Below are 22726 nucleotides of genomic sequence, written 5' to 3'. Positions count from 1 at the left end.
GCAGATGCTAAGATCAAAGTAAACTAGTTTTACAAGAGTCAATCTTTCCACCCTAACACAGAGTGTATTTCTTTCATGATACGTTTGATCTATCTTCAAAGGAATGCTAGCCAGCTAGGTTTATTTTATTCTCTCCTGCGCACTTGCACATAGACGTCCATCATTAAGCAACTGAGATGGATAAAAGGAGACCCATTTATGGATGGGCTACTCCGGACGCTTCAGACTCTCTGACATAAGAAGGGAAATTGCAATGATGGGCTCGTGTATTTTCAAACATTTGTCAACATCAAAGGAGAAGCAAGGTGGCTATGAGGCAACCAGGGGAGAAGTTCCTCTTCTTCCAGGTAGGAATAGCTGGATTAAAGGTTTGACAGGAAGTCAGACTTCCTCTTAGGCACTATTCACTTTCAACATCAGCTTGACTTTGTGAATTTCCCGGGTTATGCAAGTTGTGCGTGGATAGCATCCGCTACTCTTGACCATACGGTTCAAATACATTTTTGGCTCCATTTATGAAGCATAAGTAACTGACGTGACCTGGAGCCTCCCTGAATGCGGGGAGAGAGAACATCGGAGATCTGAAGTGGTTTTTGGACTCAACATGGAAATTCCAGCCCTGTGCCCCAAAGGGAGCAGAGGAAGATGGCAGAATGACCCAAATCATTTCAGTCGCACAGATATGGTGGAGGTGGGGAGAAAGAAATCCTAGGCCTCCATGTGTTCCTGAAGAACTGCCATCAGGCAAAGCAAATACAACACAAAATGTGCCTGGCCTCTCTGTGATACATCTGTTCCAGTTAGTAGAAAAGCTGGGCAAGCCACTGGGGTGCTTTCTAAAATGGCAATGCCTCCCTCGCAAGCGTTCTGCTTTATCACCTTGTCCTCCAGAACACACCCTTCCCTTAGAACGGCATTCATTATCATGTATGCTTTGTTCATCAACAACAGGCACGTATCGCTTTTCATACAAACATCAAAATGGTTAAAGTATCACACAGGGATACACAAACAGAAGGAAAAGGAATAAAAATTATAACAAATAACTTAAGGACAGGGAACTAAAAGCAGGAAAAGGAAAGGAATGAAAAAAGAAGCTTTCACTTCCCAGTGGATGCTGTCCCAATGTTCGTGAGGAATTTGTTGCACGAGGTGGTCAGCAGATCCAGAAGAAGTGGTCCTCTCAACACTACTGCTATGTTTAGCACCAACAGGAACCCATTCAAGAACGTAGAGTAGTCCTCCAAATTAACCTGCTTCCAAGGTGGTTAAGGCCTTATCATTCAAAAGCAACAGGTTGAAAATGGGCTTTCCCCATTTCCCCACAAAAACCAACTACCTCAAAGAAAGTCCTCGAGATATGTCCTCCAAGTGACTCGGAGTAAGAGCGTCAGGCTCTCTCATAATAAACACATTGCCCTAAAAGGGATACATCCAGGTTATGAGCTTATCCTTAAAACAAGGGTTTCACAGGTGTCTGAGTAAAACAAAACGAGCGGATTAGAACAGGTACGTCAGAACTACTTCAACCTCTTCAAGATGCATTGTACCACCAGCTGACAGTGAGAAAAGACTGTGTTTTGGAGTGTACTGGAAGAGCCTGCAATTGAATGAAACAGGAGATTTTCCAAGTGGTTCTCTGGGTACATGATAGTCACAGTACAAAATCTAGTTCCTCTATATTCTCCGGCATGTCTAGACAATTCTGGAAACAGCCCAGTTGCTATAATAAGCTGCCAAGAAAAATGAAGGTTGAAGCTGATGACCAAAAATAAAACACAACTCGTGACCAGCACAGAGTTGCAGACAGTTGAGGAAACAGTCATTGACATAATTGCGAAATATTCAGACATTTCACCAAAGGACACACAATATTCCAAAGTAAGAAACACACAGGAACCAGATTTATAACTAAAAGATGGAATACAGCATTCAAAGTACTGTCTCCCGTGTTTCTCTATCCGACTGCCACCTACTATCCAGCTCTAACAACTGCTTGTACGCAAAATGAAAATAATTCCAAAGAATTCTGAGCAGTCCAAGATTCCAGGCGGGACTTCCTGATACACACCAGTCATTGCAGTTGTGGCGAGAATGAACTGGTCTCCCTCCTTTGAACAGATGAGAAGAAGTAGCAGAACTCAGATGCTGGAATCTAGACACGAGGAGGGAAGGAGGAGAGGATCTGTCAGCTCGGTGAGAGAAAAGATGAAAAGCCAGATGAGGGGAGATGAACAAGGGGGGGATGAAAGCATGACATGCTACAAAAAGGACGCCACTGAGATGGAAGTGACACGTTTCCAGGTACATCTGCAAGAACGAACTTAGCAACACCAAGAGGTTCACAGCAGACTTTATGGCTATAAATGCAGAAACAGAAAGCGGTTTTCCATGCTGTGCTAACTTTGATCTCTTTATACCAGAGTTTGATTACTGTGAAAGAAAAACACAAAGAGGCATTTGCAACATGAATGATGGATCCCAGGCAGTCTAAATAGCATTCACATGACAAACTAGCAGAAGCTTCGTGTTGGAAAGACCTGGTGAATTACCAGATCAATTTCAGGGACTGATTTGGCTCAACTGCGTACATTTTTAATAAAGCTTACAAAAAATTAGCACTGCCCTTACATATAGCTAACACAAACTTTCACTGCCAGAATGCAGTTGCAAGCATATAACTCATTTGGATTCCCAAAGCACAAGGAGAGCAATGTAGATTTTGTGTTGCAATTTAACATCAACGCTCCAGATTAACCACGCAATTTTCTATCCATCCTCCCTACAGCTCACAAGTAGGGAAACTGAGGCCTTCAAATCTTGCTGAACTAGAACTCCTAATAGCTAAATCTGTCTGGCCAATGGAAAGGAATGCCAGGACCTTAAGATCGGCAACATGGAGCTCCCTAGGCCTGCTATAAATTGAAGTATTTCCCTGATAGTGCTTGTCCTCTGCAAATGATATGAAATCAACGCAAGGACATTTTAAGGAAAGAAGTGGAACACATAAGAAATCACTGCTTGAGTTTGGACAAAGCCAGACACATCAGATCTCAAATATCCAAACAGTATTTGAAGCCAAGTAAGGCATGTCATCCTGGGCTCCCGAAAGATTAAATATCCCTGGTACCAAGAATTACATTATCTGCGCTACAGCACATCACTACGGTCTTAAGCTGCTCTCAGCAGCCACTCCAGCATTTACAGAAGAGGAAGCAGCAGCTGTCAGTCAGGAATGAAAATCAAGTACTCATGGCAAAGCAGCGGTTTGGCACAGAATCAGAGGGCAGTCAAGCCTAAATATAAATTTCCCCAAGACTTGCTTCTGTTTCACTTGCAAGGGAGGCTGTTTTATTTTTGTACTATTTTAACTACTTTATTCTTTTTATAAACCAGCCAGGACCGCAACAAAATACATAAAGATTGAGTTCGTGGGGGGGAAAAAAATCAGCAGGCTTATTACTCACCACATTCCAGAATATATTACATGCTCAGATGGAGATCTCTCCCAAAGCATTCCCCATTTCAATCTAGTCCATCACTAGCACAATTTTCAAGTAAATCATGTGTAGATTTTACACACAATAGCCAAAGAAAAACTGGCATTACAAATGAAGATTCTTGGCTTGTTACATCCAATACAACCAGCAATCCAATTCTAGCTTGTCAGTAGAGCAACTAGCTGGAAATCCTGGCTTAACTGCAAAGCTAAACTGGGGTGAGTTTCTGATTATTATAGGCTGGAAGGAGCCAAAAGTGAGCGACTGGAAAGCATGGACTCACTTGCTGTTCCCAAAGATAAGTTGGGATTCTCTGGAATTGTGCCTTACTTCCTGATTGCATTGGCAAAGAAATATGGACCGTGTTCATCCATGACAGTGAGGACTCCACCTGGCACTGGCATCTGATAAGTCAACATGAACGTCAACAGCACAAAACCTAGGATCATATGCCCAAAACCAATAACAGAGGACAAATGTAGCCTGTCTGACAAGAGCGGAGACCACTGGAAGCTAACAGAGGCAAGATTTTTAATGACTATCAGGTGCCAAAGCAGTCATATCAAACTAGAGCAAACAAAGGGAATGATGAAATTGAACATTTATTTACATACGGTACTAGAAACGTGCTTACTTAACCGTATTTCCTTGCACAAATATTTCACACAGATCATCCACTAAGTGTGCACCAGTACCTCTTCCTGCCCCCAAAAAGGCCTTCAAGGGTCCTGCAGGTTATTCAACATCTCTATTCTGCTCTTTCCTGACTGGCTTGTACCTTCATCTCCTTCCATCCATAAAACCAGCTTGACCATACTATTCTATTGTTTTTCCAGATGGGCTTCGCTCTTTCACCCACAACTACAATTAGATTCATAACAACTTCTTCTGGACTGTCTCCCACAGACCCACAAGGGCAGTTTATGTTTTAGGGTATTCTCTCAAAATGAGTATTCCCTACAGCTGAAATTTGTTAATCTCAGAAGGGACCAAACATCTACCTGGCAAATTTTGCAAAAGACAGTGCACTGCATGAACCACAAACCTCGTTCATGATGACTGTAACTTGATGAACAATGGTTGCCAGTCTATTCCAAAAAAAATTCGGATCTTTCTAAGTCCAGCTTTATGTAGCTTGGAAGCTCACGATGAAAAAGGTTTGCTATCAGCTTTTCTTTGCATTAGCCTAAACTTAACTGATTATGAATCGGATCATGAGGAAGAAGGCAGAAAGCCAGCCAGATAGATGGTTGTTTACATAGCACCACCAACGTACGTGTACTTTCTGGAGTAGCCAATGTAGGTCAAGGTACATGTCTCAAGGGACTTTACAATCTACACTTTGAGGGTGGAAAAATAAATTAATATCATATCATCAACAAATAAATAAAGGAAGGGACAGTGCAAGCTATAAATAGAAGTAAATGTACCGTCAGCCCTTCAAGGTAGTCCAGATGAGAAACCAAAACCATGAATACTAACACTACCTTCATTGTAAGATTACAAGATCTTGCAACCAACAAAAGTGAATATGTGTAGCTCAGGGTTGAACTGTGGAGTCCTTGGGGTTCTCTGAGCTTGGTTGTTTTCTTGCAAACATTTTGTTATCCAAATTCCATTCCATTCTAGCACTGAAGATGTTACCTAGCCAGGTAACAAAATGTTTGCAAGAAAACAACCAAGCTCAGAGAACCCCAAGGACTCCAAAGATCTTGCAAGTCTGAAAGCACATCCCTCACCTTTACTTTCCAGAGAACCAGGGACAATTCCTTCTGAGATGCTTTCCACACTCCCATTCCTTCTGTGAGCTGACCTCATAGCCTATCACGTGTACAGAGGGTGTGAGTTAAGAAATAGGAACTATGAAACTAAGCCAAAGTCTCTAACAAAAGAGATGGATTTTAAGGAGAACTCTGACAAAGGAGACCATCTTCTGAAAGATACACTGGCCTGACAGATTAGTCACACAACGCCAACCAGGACAGCTACCTTACAGGTGCTATGCCAAAGAGCCTTCAAGCATAGCTACTCTAACAGCACACCTGTGGTGCCTGCAGCTCAATTTCAAACAGGATTTGACCTATAACAACATTCTCCAATTTGGAAAGCATACAATGAAGAAAAAAAGGACACACAATTTAATTTCTGATGCACAAAACCTGGAAAAGGGGATAGATTTGTTTTGTTCAAACCAGATTTCAATTTTGCTAAGCACTTACACTGCAACATACACATGGCATTAATATGTGTGAGCGTCTTCTTCATACATGCGGGCAAAGTGGCTTTTTCACAGAAGCTATCGGGGCAGTTAGGGTTTTTTTCCCCAAACATATAACCCCGTGTCATACTTTACACAAAGAAATCATGCATCAGGTTCCCTCATTCATACACGCACTTAAAATGCCCTGCCGTTTTTGTCAACACAGCTTTAAAACTCTCCTTGTCTCTTCTGTGTGTGTCTACCCACACCTGGCTCACATTCACCTCCATGCAAATCCTGAGACAGCACCTCTGTGACACTGACACAGATCTGGTCAATTTCAAGAAAGGTCAACTGGGCATTCCCATCTTACATCCTAGGCTGCCTTTTCTATCACACAGGAAGAGGAAGAAGGCAATCAAGTTGTCAGTAAATTCACAGGTTCAGAAACGGGATGCAGGGCATCCTTGCAGGGGGATGCAATTCCCTGCATCCGCTGCCAAATGGCCGTTTCTTTCTTTCCATGGCTGTTCTCTAAACTCAGAAAAACAACATTTTGGACGTCCCCTGTTATGTCTATAGGACCAACAGGTAGTCCTCACTTACCGACCACTCGAAGTTACAACAGCACTGAAAAATTAGACTTACAACGGTCCTCAAAGTTGCAGCCGTCACAGCATCCCCGCGGTCACGTGATCGCGATTCAGGTGCTTGGCAACCGGCACGCATTTATGACAGTTGCAGCGTCCCACAGTCCCGCGATCGCCATTTGCCACTTTCACAGACAGCTTCGACAAGCAAAGTCAGTGGGGAAACCGGCCAAAGTCGCAAGTCACGGCCACGTGACGTTGCGCTTAACGACCGCGCTGATAGTCCCTGTTGTGGTCGGTAAATGAGGACTACCTGTACTAGAGTTAGAACCGTTCAAGAGCAACCTACCGACAGTTTAATATTTGCAGGCTCTTTCTGCAGGAGCCCAGATCAGCTCAACAGGAGCGAACAGAACAACCATCCACGACACCACCCCGCTGAGAACAACGGCGATTCTCATGCTCGCGGAGCAGCCAAGGCCAACAAACCAGGTTAATTTTGGAAGAGAAACAGCGACATCACAAGCAGGCTGAAAGGGGCCCGCCCAGGGAGGAACCGCAATCGCCAGCCTGGGTCGGGGGCTCGAGCAGGGGGCCCCGCCGACGCCGACACGCGTGTTGCCGCGCACGTGCGGACGGGCGCAGGGCCGGGGCTGCCGCAAGAGAGGCGGGGCGCAGGGCCGGGGGGCGAACTCACCCGCAGGTCCCGCTCGGAGCGGTGGAGCCCGAGCCGCTCCAGGCCGACGGCCAGGTCGTGGACGCAGAGGGCGCCGTCGCGGTTGACGTCGAGCTGGACGAAGAGGCGGTACAGGCGCCGCTCGTGCTCCGCCAGGGACGGGGAGGCGCTCTCGCCGGCCGCGGGGATCGGGCCGCCTGGGGAGGCGGCGGCGGCCGGGGAGGGGACCCCGCCGCACTGGCAAAGAACGCCGTTCACCACCGCCGGGGACGCCAGCGAACGCCGCGCGCCGGCCGGCATAACCGCCACACACCGCGCAAGCCCCGCCTCTCAACGGAACTGGCCGCGCGCCGAGCGGAACCAGCCTTTCTGTCGCCCCGTCCCGCCCCCGGCCGGCGCACCGCCCGCCGATTGGCCGCGGCGCCGCTTCCTCTCGGGGCTGGTCCCCGCTTAGCCAATCCAAAGGGAGGGGGCGGGGCGGAGGAAAACTCGCGAGGACGAGGGGAAGGGAAGGGAGGGCGGAAGCACGTGCCTACTTTCCCCCTCTCCCCCCCACGCCGCCCGTATTACGTATTGGGAGCGGCTTTGCTGCGGGGCCTGACGTCAAGGGGAGGGCGGGTTGCGACGCGGCCACCGCTTTTCCTTTTGGGAGTTCATTGGCTGGAAGGCGCGACGGCCGGCAGCGATTGGAGGTGGTACCAAAGGGCCCCCTATTGGCCGATAGAAGAACACCAATCCGAATAAAGGAACCACGGTCGGCGCCTAACCTTCCATAGGCACCGCGTTGGAGGAAAGGCGGGACTGGGGCCAAACAAAAAACGAAACAAAACAAAGCAAAAACCACTCTCGCTTGACGGACAACACGGCGGTCCAATCGCTCCTGGCAGGCCCGCGCGCGTCCCATAAGGCGGGCCAAGCACGCTCAGCCAATCGGCTCCAGGCCACGGCGCTCCGAGCCCAAACGAGCCAATAGCCGCGACTCGCGCGAGGCTGGGGAGCGGAGGCGGGCTCTGACCCCTAATGGGCAACGACCTGCGCCAATGAGAAGAAGGGGCAAGAGGGGGCCGATTCTGGAAGCCATTACGCCACTGCCGCAAAGTAGAGACTCTCTGCGGGGCGGGTGTCGCCGGGTAGTTGGGGTACGCAATTTGCGTACCTTTCTTCGCCTCCAGGGAAAGGGGACGGGGGGGAGAGCGGAGGGCCCGCGAAATGGCCGGCGGGGGGCGGGAGGGGGGCCCAGTCCTCAGGCCGAGGGGCTTCTCTCCCACTAGGCCCGAAGCCTGAAGCCCCCTCTCTGAGCCCCCCTATAATTCCCCCATGGCCCCCCTTCTTCCTCTTTTTGGGGGGAGGGGGAGAAGCATTTATAAATTATAATTAGCTTTTCAGTTCCTTTCTGCCGAAATGATATGAATTCCCTTCTCCCCCCCCCCCAAATTCATCCTTGAAATGGAAGCCACCAATACCTTCGATTTTCTATTCTTCCCCCCCAAAAAATTAATATTATCATAATTGAGGCTTCTCTTTCTTTCCTCAGAAATTAGACTGAAAAGGAACGCATGAAATGGATACGATATGAATTCCTTTCTTCCCCCCCCATTTATGCCTGCAACTGAAGCCCCCATACCTTCTATTTTCTATTCTTCCCCCCTACCCAAAAAATTAAAATTATTGAGGCTTCTTTTCCCTGCCCGCCTGCCTGCCTGCCTGCCTGCCTTCCTTCCTCAGAAGTTAGATGGAAAATGAATTCATATTCATTACGTGGATATTGGATCCTTTAACGGACACCCCCCCCATTGAAATCGAATTTACAGATCTATAACTAGAGAATCTCTTCCTTTTTTATCCTTCAGAAAGGACTGACATTGAAAATGATTGCCATTCCTTTCCTTTCCTTTCCTTGCCCCCCCGCCCCCCCGGAAATGTAACTGAAGGGGTCACGGCAGTTGTGTGGGATTTTTCCCTCTGGCCCCTTCAGAGACCCCCGATACTCTGCTGGGAGGACATTTTCCCATCTGCTCCACAGACGGACCGATTCCAAAGCATGATCCCATTCCCGTTCCCAGCTCCCCTTTTCGCACAAACTGATTTCTGGAATTCGAGTCCAGAAATACTAAATGAGATGTTCTCCTAGGTAAGTTTGTACAAAAGGGCAGCCTAAATGGCCTTGGAGCTCCTAGGAGTCATGACACACTCCTTGTATTTGCTGTTCTGTCCACCCTTCTGATTCCTTCCTCCTCTTTGCGGGTCCCAAAACGCCACTCCTCTTCCCCCTTGTTTTCTGTATTTTGGAAAGCTTTTTCACACTAACCCTGAGAGCGAACTTGTCCTCAACATTAACCAACCTATATGATCTTCCTGCCTAGGTTGTGCCATTGTATCTTCATTCCTGCAGCTTTATAAATACTTTGCTACAGAGCTGGCTCTGTTTATCAGCCCTCCGGCTGAATTTTGCATCCCCCCACCCATTCACCCTCTCAGAAGATATTCTTGCATAACACAGTGTCTCTTCTTCCTTCCAAAACCCGGGTGGCTTGCTCCAGAATTGGTCCCGGGTCCTGTTTTTCAACATGATTCTCTTCTTTTCCCAGGTTTAGTCCCCAGGCTGTCTCAAGACCCCTGATCTGGCTTGTCTTCGTCCTCGGATCCTCCCATGGCCATGTCATCCCCTCCGGCCCCGCCAGCTAAAAAGCGGAAGATGAACTTCTCGGAACGGGAAGTGGAGATCATCGTGGAGGAGCTCGAGCAGAGCAAGCACCTGCTGATCAACCATTTCAACGCCGGCGTGCCGCTGACTGTCAAGGCCGCCGCTTGGCACAACATCTTGCGACGGGTGAACGCTGTGGCGACGTGCCGCCGGGAGCTGCCCGAAGTGAAGAAAAAGTGGTCAGACCTCAAGACGGAGGTACGGCGCAAGGTGGCACAAGTAAGAGCCACGGTAGAGGGTGGTGGCGAAGGCCAGGATGGAGGTGGAGAGGGCCAGGAGGCTGAAGAAGACCCCACGGGGGCTTCCGCTGCCCCGGTGATACTCACCCCCATGCAGCAACGCATCTGTAACCTGCTGGGAGAAGCCACCATCATCAGCTTGCCCGCTGGAGGCTGTCCTGGGGCCCATACGTCGGAAATACCCATTACAGCTGCAGCCACCACAGTCACCCTTACGCAGAGTAAGTAGTTCTTCCTTCCCTCTGGCGCAGCCCACATCCGTCCGAACCGTTCAGACGGACGGAATTCGTTTTCCCATCTTTGAACAAGATGCGCGCCCAGCACCTTGTCTAGAATGTTGAGAAGCAAAGTTTGCCCGGAAACCAGCGCAATGGGCTTGGCAGCAGCAAGTAACCTGTACCTTTAAGGTCATGCCTGACTGCCTCGGATCGATTCCACCAGCCTGCTGCTCGCAGTCCATTCAGAGCTCTGGCAAGCTCATTTTGTCCTTGCCTGCCATAGAGGAGGAAAGAAATGAAGACAAGCCACAAAAAAAAAAAGGAGGGGGGTGGATATCAAAAAAAAACCAAGGAAATGCGTTTTCCGTCTCCTCCTGGCTCACCTCCGCTCGCTGCTTCCATAAATCTTGCCCATGAAGTAGCTGTGGATTGTTGTTTTCTTTCTGATGGCCTCCTGGGGAATTAAATTATTTCTCATCCCTGGTGGCCCCCGAGACATCTGAAGAAAGCATTCTGTACCTGCTGTCTTCTTGACTCACCCCCTCCCTTGCGAAAGATTTTTTTCCCCTCTTCTCCTTCTGCCCAAAAACCAAGGCACATTTTGAGACTCCTGTCCTTGAAAAATCTTGCCCTGGTAAACAAAGTAGCTCTAATTTCTCAGGAAACCTCCATCTGTGGGCTTTCTCTATTAATGTCATTAATGTGTTAAGTTCTTATCAGTCAAGCGATAGGCCTCACGTTGGTTAATCAGTAAATAAGTTCGTGTTGCTAAGCAAGCATCTCTCCACCGCGCTTCCGTCAGCCCCTTTTCGCCACCCTCTATTGCCAATTTATCAGATGTTAGACTGTACGCTCATCACGTATTTATGGAGCATTGACAGTGCTAGGTACACAATGTCATTCTTTTCAAAGTCTTAATGAAAAAATAGGAGGCTCCTGCATCCTTGCATCATGAGACGTATGAATCACCGGCGTAGCTCTCCTTGATCAAACACCACCACCCAAGCCATTCGTTTGCTCAAGGGTTTGCTTCCATGCCAGCTCCTCCTTTTCTCGACAACTCAAGGCTGCCCTCCTCCATTTTTACCCAGGTTTTTGCTCCTTCCCAGCCATAGAAAAGAAACACTATATTCGTGTACATTTCCGAAGCTTTTGCATTCTACAGCCAGAGTGGGCAGGCCTGAGTTTCTTATGGGCATCATGAGCCAGATACAAACTGGTGACTCAGGAGGAACAGACAGAGAACCGTGGGGCGGGAACACCCACTCGGTCCTGGAATGTTTTGTTAGGATCAGAACTGGAGCCGGTGCATCATAGGCTGGTCTGTCCCTTTGCTCTGCTCCCCTACTCTCTCTCCTGTATCCATTTTGGCAGTTTAATTGGGGGGTGGGGAGCCTTTTCCTCAGTATTGTTAAGCTGCCAGGAATGAGAAACCTTGGCAGATTCACTGCCAGTTGCTTGGTGCTGGGTTACCACTGGCAACTAACTGATCAGGTTGGATTCTGAAGCAGCCGGGAAACATATTTTTCCTCCTCCCACATAATTTGCTGTATGGAGTACCTCAAGCTGCCTCCTCAGTCCTCTTCCTTTCTTTCCTTCACACCAGCTGTGAACACGTGCAGAAGGCACCAGAGAGGGGGAAGTAGCAGCTGACTTAGCCCCAGTTGGCCGGGTTCACACAATACATGTCATCCACCATGGATTACCAGCAATCAAATAGCTGACAGTTCAGCTTACCTCCCACTTATTCTAACATGTCATAGAAACTTATAAATATACAGCAAGGCTTATAAATAACATTGAAACCAAACAGACTGTTTGTAGCAGGCTGATGAAAGACCACCTCACTTTTTATGATCGCGCCCTGCGCCTGTCTGATGAATACATCTTTTGCTGTTTCAGTCTAATTTGTCACCTAGGGTAAAACGACTTTAAAATAACAAAGATTATTACAGGGTGGGAAATTATGTTGCTCCATGTGTTCTGTGAGCCCAGCTACTGTCTTTGCAAACCTTTATTTATGAAGGTTGTAAACTTGATTTTTAGAATGCTTTAATTCCCAGATTTAATGTTTATTAATTTTGTATGCCACCCATCTCCCCCAGATTCTGTAAACCATCTTGGGAACCCTTGGTTAAAGGGCAGTGTTTGGACATTTTGGTTCTCAGAAAGCTTTCCTCCTTTTCTTAGTTCCAGCAGAGATGACGTACCACAGTTTGGACGAGGGGGTCGTGGAGTACTGTACAACCGAAGCCCCCACCACAGTCACCACCGAAGCCCCCTTAGAGGTGATAGCCCAGCAGGCTGAAGTTTCAGCAAAACCCCAAGAACTGAAAAACCGGATTGCTCTGAACTCGGCCAAGCTGCTGCAGGAGCAGCGGGTAACCAACCTGCACGTGAAAGAAATCGCCCAGCACCTCGAGCAGCAGAACGACCTGTTGCAGAAGATCCGCCGCTCCCAGGAAGTGCAGGCCTGCGCGCAGGAACGCCAGGCCCAAGCCATGGAAGGAACGCAGGCCGCTCTGAACACTCTCATCCAGATCCTGCACCCCGTGATTAAGGACTTCCGACGGTTTTTGCAGAGCAACACCCCTGCGCCTTCAGGGACAGCAGACCCAAGCCAAGCGACTCAGAACGGACAGGACGGCATCATGCAATGAAATGTGGAAAGAGAGACGTCTTCTAAACACAGGCTTGGCCCAGGAAGGGGCGACGGGTGCCCTGTTTCTTGCCAGCCAACTGGTTCAATGCCTTTGTTTAGAAGCCGAAAGCACACTTTGGATTACTGCCAGCCTCCCTCACATCCTTCTTTTTTAATTGTTTAACTCTGCGCGGTTTCTTGGACGGACTTTGCTAGGTGTACACCATAACTTAATGTTGGATTTTAAAGAAAAAGATTGACGAATAGATTTTTATATAAACAGAAAGCACCCTTTACTCTCTTTTTTTTTTTTAATCAGTCAAAGAGTTGCTATTTTCAGGATTCAGGTTAGGAGAGAGAGTGGTGATGCTCTGGCTAGGGAAATATTGGAACTGGAGTCTCAGCCCAGGGAAAGGAGGCCAGGTTGAGAAAGGCTGGGCTAGAGATGACAAAGAAACTATTAACTTTTGCAGATACAGAGATTCTTGAATTTTGTGACTTGAGATGTGTCGATCCCAGAATGAGGTTTCTAAGCATTCACACACCACACTAATGCTGTAACGCCAATACTAAGATGGGAGAGGTGGAGAGCAGACTGCTTTAGTCCTCTCTTTGTTTCTAAGCCAGGGATGCAAAAAAGGAATCTCCCATTTTAGGGGCACCAGAGTGAGCAAGGGCCCCTTTTTTTCAATTGTCGGAGTTTAAGGATGCAAAACAGATGCCTTAAACATTGCAGGTGCTTTGTTAGTAATGCTGTGCCATTACTATTCCCCAGGTGCTCTCCCAGGACACATCCTGGTCAGCTGCAGAGGCCTGGTACAGCCTTCGAGGTAGCAGTCGCACCTGGCGAGCAATGAGATGTTGAACCCTAGTTTATTGAATGAGGTGCAATGGCTGAAGTTCACACAACACACTAAGCCACAAGACAAGGAAAGCATATTCTGGCTTAATGCAACATAGCTACTCAGCCGCACACTTGTACTTGATGGATGTTCATTGCACAATCTAGATCGGGGTACCTCCTGTTGCGCTCTTCTTATCACCCAACCCCATTCCACAAGGAGCAGAGCAAAAAGAATTGAGTTTATAGATTGCGGTTAATGTTTTACGTACAGAGGGTTCTTCTCCCCAGTGTCTGAAGTTTTAAAAAATGGAATGAGCGATAGGAAAGACTCTGTTCCAATAACTTAGATTTGAAGGACAAACAGTCCAGTCCCAATGTGAAAGTTTCCTGGTGTTTCTGCTACCTGCAGGGGGCGGAATACTCCCACATTTCCTTGTTTAAAAACCAGGATAATGTAGATGTAAAGCCCTGGGGCTCCCCCCTAAAATAAATCTAAAAGGCGTTAATTGAGATCTTCCTTCAACAATCAGCAACACACTGTGATAAATGAATACTGCAGTGTCAGAATGATGGATAATCACTTGAATCAAGTGGAGGCTGTGCTCATACTTCTGGTTCTTTTATTCTCACGTGGGCCAAACGAGCAAAAGAAGCCTAATTAAAAAAAAATAAATCATTTTTGGGTTGGTAAACTCTCTCCTAAAATAATTAGATGAAACCCTGGCACAAGGAGCTGGTTTTGTGCCTTGCTTGAGATTTATGATGTCCCAAACAGGGCTTTCTCTCCTACCTAGCTATATTATGATTACCATGTTCTGCAAGAATATAAAAGAGATACCCATCTACAGTGTCAGAATTTGGCCATTCACAGAGCCTGGCTTTCTTTTCCAGCTTCGTGGCACGGTGTACTATCCCCTAACCTTGTAACAGCGTATGCTTAGTTTATAAGTGGTGCCATCCGAGGGTTGGGGAAAGCAAGCTTCAACCCCACTTCACTTGATAGCCTGTGCCAGGTAGCTCTCCACCGCTTACCGCTGTGCCTAACCTCCTTCGTAGTGCGGAGCGCCTCAGGGAAAAAGTCTAAAAAGTCAATAAGTAAACTGTGCCGCTAGCAGAAGACTACCCCCAGCTCAGAGCTTCCAACTAGCAAGGACATGACTTGTAGTGGGACATGTCTCAACCCAATCGAGAGAACGACAATCCCAATTGTGAAACTGCGGAAGGACTGAGAAAACCTCCTCGATTCAAATGCTCGGTGCTCACACTGCTGCTTTTTGTTCCTTTAGCAGACGCGTGGCAGAACATGCCATTGACCCCAAAGCTTGTTGACACGCACACAGAATAAACATGCGTGGCCGCCATTCTGGTTCGCGAAAATGCCCCATGGGGCTGACATTGGCTAACCACGGCTTGATAGGCAGCACTTGATCGTTCTCAGCCATATCTCTGGAGTCTTTCCAGAAGGAACCTTTGCTCAAAAGAGGTATGAAACATTTCTCTACTAAAGCTTATAGTGTGCATTTTTTGCAACCCTCACACTTCCTCTAAGGAGTTCAGGTAGCCATGTCCCCTGCATCCGCCTGTTTTATTCTCACAACTGCTCAGGCTGAGTTCACACACTGAATGCTAACCACAATATAATTTGTGTGGTGTGTGGATCCAGCCTTTATGATTTGCAAACCACAGCTTTGGGCCTAGCGTTATGTGTCAGGATGCATGAGGATGTTAACCTGTTCTCCCCATTCTTAGCTAGACACATTAACCAATACTGCTAGGCAACCAGAACTGAACAAACCAGTTTGGACTTCTGTGAACCAGCTGAAAGTGTGATCATTGCCCCTCCTGCTTCTGTGGTATTTACATTAAGACAACATAAGGTGGTTGTCTTAATAAACAATGGTTTTTTTAAAACAAAAGAAATTCTGGTTTTTCTACATAACTGGGAAGAATTCTCCAAGAGAATTGGCTTCTTCTTACTCATTGTTCAAAACATTCCCTCTTGGGATTCACCATTCAGTCCATCTGAGTTCCCCACAGGCTTGAAAACAACTTACTTTCACCCACTCATGACTTTAAGATCCAAACAGGGGAGCAGAGAAAAAACCCTAACCAGCATGGCAGGGCAAGTTACTCAGAAGCAAGAGAACTGCCCAGAATAACAAATTGGATTCATGCCTAGCATCGGTCTTGGTTTGTTTAACAGTGGTTGATTAAATAAATCAAAATTTGCTAGGTTTGAATAATACACTGTGCCCTCAACTCATAATTCTCATCTCATAATAGGCATCCTACGTCATTGGAGCTAAGTACCTTTTTGAAACCTAACCCAAACAATAGATTGCATAACAAAATATAAACATGTACTATAAATGTTTTTCCTTAGAAAAATGTCCCCTTTTTCTATCATGCGTGCCTTACTTTACCTTTGTGGAGGATAGTAAGGCCCATGTTCCCCCCCCCCCCCAGCTGTCTCAACCATCAGGGAGTGGAAGCCCAACACTTCCCCAGATGGAGAAATGTGAAACCATCTCCTGTAACAGGAGGCCCACAGCTTTCTGGGGTCCCAGAAAAATAGCAGAATTGCTTCTACTGCAAGAAAGGGGAAAAAACCCTCTAATGCTTAACCTTCCCAGCCCTTTCTCCATTGCTTCCTGCTGCAGAGACATTTTTGCTGGTAAGAATAGAAAGACCAGGAAGTAATAACAACCCTCAAGGCCAATTAAGTGCTATTACATTTCATGGCCACCAGCCAAGCCTACCTTTGTTGGTTAATGGCCCAAAATGTCCAGTTGGCATCTTATCAGCTGAAAGCTCCCTGGGACAAGATGGTTTCCTGGCAGGCAGGGATTCTGAGTCAGACCAACATGCATGGTCAGGCTTCAAAAAGGGATCACCCCACACCCTCAACTGAATAAAAGCATCTGGGTTCTTTAGAGGGGAGAGAGAGAGAGAGAGAGGAAGCAGGTCAAGCTAGTAGTTGGCAGGCCAGGCCACTCTACAAACCCAGCTGAGCCTTTGAATCAAGTGGTAAGCTGGAAGGGTAGCAAAACAGCCATCTGGTCCATAACCATCATACTTCAGAAGACGACAGAGCACGATCTAGTTGTTGAGCGTCCAGACAGCAATCATGGTGGGAAGCTGATTTTCTCTGGGTTGGAACAGTCAACTTCACATCGTACTAAGCTAGGAGATCATTAACCATAGTGTGTTGAAGAAGCCACAATTGCCATGCAGACAGAAAATCACAGAACCCCAACAGCTTCACTAGAGGATTAGTAAGCAAACGGGAAGCAAATCCACGAGAGGGGTCTTTGAGGAATCCTAAAGTCATCCCCACCCTTCCACTGTGCAAACACTGGTTGGGTTCACAAATAGTGCTAAGAGGTGCGGTGCCTTCGGTCTGGCTTTGCATCCTGTAGAAACCCATCCATTGTGGTTGACTTAACAAACTGCAGTTCACCCACCTATTGCTTCATACATACAAGAGCCAAAAGTCTTTAACCAAGAGAGTCACAGAGGCTATGTATTGTGATTGGGAATTATACAGTCATGCTTTGTCATGATGTCGCTTGCTTGTTAATCAGTGTCTAACCCAAACTGTGGTCTCTCTGCATTTGATTCTAGCAAGTATGGGTCATAAACCAAGGTTTATGGTTTAGTATGTTGAATGAACCCTCCTAATGATTTAAGCTATGAGCAAGTAAGCTATGCCAACTATTGTTTGTGACTTAGCACAAGTCTACTGATTTATAATATCAGTCTTGTAGTCCAATTAATTATAAAACAGCCTCTGAAGAAACAAAAGATTTCTGATGAAAGCCGTTGAATAAATAGGCATGAGAATAGTAGGATTTATAGTCCCAATAAACTTTACAACATGTATAATCTGTTGGCATAAACACATGGGAAGTCCAAAGGGGAAGTTAAGAAGACTGAATCACAAGACATTTTCCATCCTGGTATTAATAGCTGGAAAAATGTATTCCTTTTTCCACTGAGGAGAAGACTCTACAAAAGGGGTTTTATTCTTAGACCCTCCATAGTGCTCATAATTTTAAGCTTGTGGCAGCCAGCATATGTTCTCACACTGCACCAAGCCAAGGGGCAGGTTGCCTTTTGGCTCATTTTGTTGAGTGAACCCAGCCATCGTAGGTGGCAAACCATGGTTTATGGCTCTCTGGGCTGTGCAAATGTAGCCAGTTGTGGTTTTATTTGATAAACCATGACTGAATCCCCCGTGGTGCAGCACATTGGAAACGCATCCTGCCATCGAACTTCCGATTTCAGAGGAAAGGTGATGGGGAGAGGAAACAGCTGGGTGGGCCTCTGAGGAACATCTGGTTGGCCACTCTGGAAAACAGGATGCTGGACAATTTATTTCATTTTGAGTACTTTTCTATCTCACTGCTGAGACTTGCCCCAAACTCATGACATGTTGATAAAAACATGACTTTCCCAACCTGCAATTCGCCATCATGCTGATGCAGCAGCCTTCCCAAACATGGTGCATAGCAGATAGGATTCATCATAAACCCCATCATCCTCTACACAAAGCCATCTTCCTTTCCTTGTTCCCCTCTAGATTTGTTGGACTACAATTCCCATCACCCCAGCCCTCGGCACCTCCCATCCCACTCAGCTAGCAACCTTTGCATCCCCATCCCCGTGCCCCACAGAGATGCCAAATCTAATCCCACGATGACCGGGGACGACGGGCGTGGGAGTTTAACCTTCCTGAGGGCGCCAGGTTGCAGAAGAAGACAAGCGTTCCATCTCCCCTTGTATAGTTTAAATTCAGTGCAGAGGGCGGAGCTCTTTTTTCTTCTTTCATGAGTGACGTCGCTCCTCCTCCAATGGCCGATCCTCCTTCCGCCGTCGTGGTCACGCAGAGCCAATAGAGAGGCGAGAACCTTCCCACCCCCTTTTTTTTTTTTTAATTCGAGTCTACCCAATCGGCCTCGAGCGTCTGCGGCTTTGGAACCGCCCTTCGGAACCGTCTCCCCGCCCCCTTCTTCCCCCTTACGCGAGCGGCGTAGCGGGCGCAGTTGGCGTAGCGCTGGCAAGCCCAGCTAACAGAGGAGGTCTGGAGCGGCCGCGGAGGTAGGAGAGACCCTCCCCAAGGGTGGGTGGGGGGACTGCCTGCCCCCCCCATTAGGTGCATTGGAAGAGGGACAGGAGAGGAAGATGCGGCTATGGGGGAGAAGGGCACCTCTCCCCTTGGGGGGATTTGGGGAGGGGGTGCAATTAAGGGAGCTGAGACCCTAAAATGGACCTGGGAGGGGGCCAAGGGGGGCTGCAAGGGGAGCAATCCAGGGAGGGGGTTGGAGAGACCCCTTTGCAAGCCTTCATGGGGAGGGGCTGGAGGGGGGCGACTTGCCCCCCATGCCGAGGGGTGCAGAGCGTGCAAAAAATGCCCACGTGCGTGCATCGGTGCAGAAGGCGCCCCCGTTTGGGCCGGGCTCCCCCGTGCAAAGTTCCGGGGCGCCGCGCCCGGGTGGCATCCCCAGCTGGCGGCGCATTCACACGCGCGCCCGGGCGACCCTCCCCGGCCCCAGAGGACCGTTCCCGGTTGCTGTCGCCGCCCGGGGCTCTCAGAAGTTTATCGGAGCCCCTTGTGGCCCGCCGTGATGAGCGGGCTCGCTCATCGTGGCTTATGCACAAGCCATCGTTGAAACAAGCCACGATGGAGGGGCCAGCCCGGGTCCAACAAGTGTGTCTGTCTGCTGCGTCTCGTGGCTGGGTCCACCTGCACACAGGTGTCTCCGAATTAAAATTAAAAAAAAAAACTTTTCCTATCTCTTTGCATTAAAGGCGCTTCTCCTGTGGAAACCGGTGGGGTTGAAGGTGCTTGGCTTGGGATTGCGTGTTAAAGAGTTCGTTGTTGCCCATATACGGCGTTGGGCTTTAAGGTGTTGCTAGTTCTTGTGTTTACTGTTACAGGTTTAATTGTGCAATCCCCTGAATGTTTGGAAATCCGTCCCGCGAGCGCCAAGGAAACTTATTTCTTAGCGCGTTGAAGATTTAAGGTTGCAATAATACCACACCCGCTAATCCGGGAATAAACCCTCTGAATACAGCAGGATTTATTTCTCAGGGATCGCGGCGCAACCCCGGTTGCTTCTCTGCTGATACCTGTCTTAAAGGTGGTGTTTCGGCCTGTAGTAAAAGTGGAGCAGAGCCCGGTTGCGCATGGACCTGGTTATAAATCAGAAGTTGTCCCTGAACGTTTGGGGTTTTATCCTCTTTCTCAGGGTCTGCAAACAAGAGGTATGAAGAGTGAGCTGTCTTGAGTCTTATATGACCTACTTGTTTTCCCTTAAAAAAAAAAAACCTTAATCCAACCAACTTTAGGAAGCAGGAATGAATAACGAGGGTGCCTTTCAGTGTTAAGTCATACTTGATCTGTTTTCACTGATTCTTCCTCTGCACTGATTGGTTACGTGCGCGTCTGAATTGGGAGACCCCCATGAAGTCTCCCATTATTTGCTCAAATCCCACCACACCAGACCAACAGAGACTAGGGTGTAAGAACATCAGGAAGAGAGGACTTTATTCCCCCACCTATGGCTTGTCTTCCAGCTTCAGACTATTGGTATTTAATTTAAGAGGAGACTGAGTTCCCATCCTGTGTTACGCCATCGATTCTTTAACTGAATAAACCACAATTCTGGGTTCATCCCACTGCGCCAGGAAGCATACTACTGTTTTTACTTAGCGCAGTGGACAAACCATGGCGGTGTGTGCATCGAACAGCCTATCTAAATCCTGTGTGGTTTGAAAACCTTGCTAGAGCCTCTAAGACGTGTAACCCTTAAAGTCACATTGGGTTAAATGTTAGTGTTGCAGTGCACGATAAACAGCATCATCTACCCCCTTGAGAATTGACGAGGCTGAGACCTGTCACGCTATGACTCTCAGAATCCATCTTGTTAAGCTCCAGCCCTCTGTGATGGAGTAGGTGGGCCTTGAAACCAAGGAGAAAGTCAATCCTCTGTTCAGTCTCAGAACGGAGGCGGTGATGGGGACATTGGATGGACCTAGATCCATGGGATTAGCAGATCGATGGGAACGTGGTGCATTGGGGGGTTGAGGGCAAGCTAAGGATGGTTTGGTTGGACGAGTGATTGAGGGACCTCAACCTTCCAGAATGGTGAAGGGTAGAAGAAGGCTGTTGTTTTCCACGGGGTAGAAGCTGGTCTAGCATGACGTTTGCACTACCTGGAGAGGTGGCGTATCTCAGATCTGAGCAGCGCAGTCAGACAGCCAAGTTTTCTCCTGAAGATCACCTTGAACTTGCAATGCTGAACTTTAGAAGCATTCCTCCAGGGAGTAAGTGTGGGTAAACGGCAGAAAAACGGTTAGCAGCTTCTCAAGTTGCAAAATAGGGTAAAGTTCTTGAAATCAATAACTTCTAATCAGCGTGTGCTTTTGCAGTGAACTGCACATAGGCAATCTGTTACTAGCCTTTCATGCTCCACAGAATGAACTGGGCGATCCAATCCAGAAGTTTGTATCCCCATATAAGGCAGGACAAAGTTGGGAATAAGGTTTAACTTTTGTAAACCCCTTGAGTGAATTATCTCTTTGCATTCTTCTTCTTGGAGAAAGTTTTCAAGGTGGCTGGTTGAAAAGGCTGGAAAGTTAGAAGGAATGTATATGTATGTACACACACACATTTAGGCTTGTGTAGGTGCATTTATATCAAATTGGATTGTGTATATGTGGTTGTTGCTACTGATGAAGTGTGAGTTGGTGTAAAAGAAATGAGGAGAGACGTGTGTGTGGGAATTAACCCCGTGATTTTCTGGAGCCGTTTGCAAGAAAATGCCTTTTGATCACCATACGTGGCACGGGGAAGAAATGGAACAGGTTGCAATGACAGTTGCTGATAGAGGCACCGCTAATCATGAGCCTATTTTTTCTCAGACAGGAGGGGAAGAAAGTTGGATTGATCTATAATTAGGTGGGCAGTTGGGGGGGAAAAAAACAGAGGGAGGAGCTGAGATTGACAACCTCCTCATTCCTTTCCCTAGGCTGAAAGAAGTCTACGGAAGCGACTACGGAAGTTTTGCACAAGGGGAGGAGACTTAGGCCGGGGCTGGCACTCGCTGAGAAGCCAACCTGCCATGCCTTCGAGGGTGGTCTCCAGAGGAACCGGTTCCTGTCACCTCTGATCAGCCAGCTCCCGCAGGTCCGGGGCTTCCGATTCCCCCCCCTTCTGTTTTTCCTCCCTTGGAGATGAACCAAAGACTTGACTTGCTCTCTTCCCTACCTGGAATTGGCACTCTTGCTTACCTGGGCTCGGCGTTACCTGATCCGATAGCCAGGTCAGACCACCAAAGAAAGAGAAATTTTCATTTCAAGCTGCCGCTCCATCTGAGTTGAAGTCTCTGCCCTGTTTTTCAACCTTGCGTTGGCAAGGCTGGGGAGAGAGCGTTCTTTGGTGGCACCACCTTGGCAAGCCGCTTTGTATTTAGAGCGGGTCACTCTTTCTTTTTCTTTTCCTTTTTTTAAAAAAAAGATCCGTTTCTAGCCTTTTTTTTTTTTTTTTTTAAATACTATTCGTTTCACCTCGCTGCAATCTGCCCATGGCTTTCTTGATGAAGAAAAAGAAATTCAAGTTTCAGATCAGTTTCACCTTGGAGGAGCTGACGGCGGTTCCTTTCGTGAACGGCGTGCTGTTCTGCAAAATTCGGCTGTTGGATGGAGGCGACTTTGTCACTTTATCGTCTAGGTAAGTCAGAAGGGTTTTTTGGGGGGGGGTATCCTTTTGCCCCTCTCCCTTCCTTATTTGATCTCTAGGACAGGGATCAAGAATGATAGACTATTCTTTTAGACTGACAGATCTACATCTTATCGACAGAGCTCAGTCAAGAGTTGGGGGGTTGGTGCCCGCCTTCCCTCCAGGAGGGGATCCAGACGGATCACCCACCTTCCATCTTAGCGCATTGTGTGAGCATAGCCAGTGTGTGGGGTCAGCCTTCCCCCTGTCCTTTCTTCAATCAAGCACCATCTCCAGGAACTGCGAATGGCATATTATGGGCATAATATGATGTAGGCGATCTCTAGATTTTTTTTTCTTTCCAAGAATCTATAAATAAAAGGGAATAGACC

General features: G+C 47.7%; 3 protein-coding genes across 5 annotated transcripts in view; 2 read left to right on the top strand and 1 right to left on the bottom strand.

The window, feature by feature from the left end:
• SLC25A25 (solute carrier family 25 member 25) overlaps positions 1–7288 on the bottom strand; it is a 28131-nt gene extending 20843 nt beyond the window's left edge. The window contains exon 1 of the mRNA XM_088146927.1: positions 6988–7288. Coding sequence (XP_088003053.1) covers positions 6988–7266 — 279 coding nt within the window. The 5' untranslated portion in view covers positions 7267–7288. The remainder of the gene's footprint in view (positions 1–6987) is intronic.
• A 438-nt stretch (positions 7289–7726) lies between these two features.
• Positions 7727–14103, top strand: NAIF1 (nuclear apoptosis inducing factor 1). 3 transcript variants are annotated; one of them, XM_088146926.1, is made up of 3 exons: positions 7727–8096; positions 9555–10130; positions 12318–14103. In XM_088146926.1, exons 2-3 carry the CDS (start codon positions 9617–9619, stop codon positions 12785–12787), a joined length of 984 nt encoding a protein of 327 aa, XP_088003052.1. In that variant the 5' UTR covers positions 7727–8096; positions 9555–9616; the 3' UTR covers positions 12788–14103. The 3 variants fall into 3 exon arrangements, with proteins under 3 accessions (XP_088003052.1, XP_007429474.1, XP_007429475.1); XM_007429412.3 differs by having other exon boundaries at positions 7728–8105; XM_007429413.4 differs by lacking the exon at positions 7727–8096 and adding an exon at positions 8197–9097.
• Positions 14104–18637: 4534 nt separating this feature from the next.
• EEIG1 (estrogen-induced osteoclastogenesis regulator 1) overlaps positions 18638–22726 on the top strand; it is a 32963-nt gene continuing 28874 nt past the window's right edge. The window contains exons 1-2 of the mRNA XM_025167408.2: positions 18638–18712; positions 21646–22346. Coding sequence (XP_025023176.1) covers positions 22201–22346 — 146 coding nt within the window. The 5' untranslated portion in view covers positions 18638–18712; positions 21646–22200. The remainder of the gene's footprint in view (positions 18713–21645; positions 22347–22726) is intronic.

Source organism: Python bivittatus, unplaced genomic scaffold, assembly GCF_059951505.1.
Source record: "Python bivittatus isolate LINGU-HERP-01145 unplaced genomic scaffold, Pbiv_v1 ctg000160_np1212, whole genome shotgun sequence".
NCBI lineage: Eukaryota > Metazoa > Chordata > Lepidosauria > Squamata > Pythonidae > Python > Python bivittatus.
The sequence above is the reverse complement of the archived record's forward strand: the minus strand, read 5'-3'. Positions and strand labels throughout refer to the sequence as shown.

Excerpts from the sequence above, each read along its gene's own strand:
- NAIF1 (XM_088146926.1), top strand. The coding sequence starts at position 9,617 with ATGGCCATGTCATCCCCTCCGGCCCCGCCAGCTAAAAAGCGGAAGATG. Across the intron at positions 10,131-12,317 it reads CACAGTCACCCTTACGCAGA|TTCCAGCAGAGATGACGTAC; the intron begins GTAAGTAGTTCT and ends TCCTTTTCTTAG.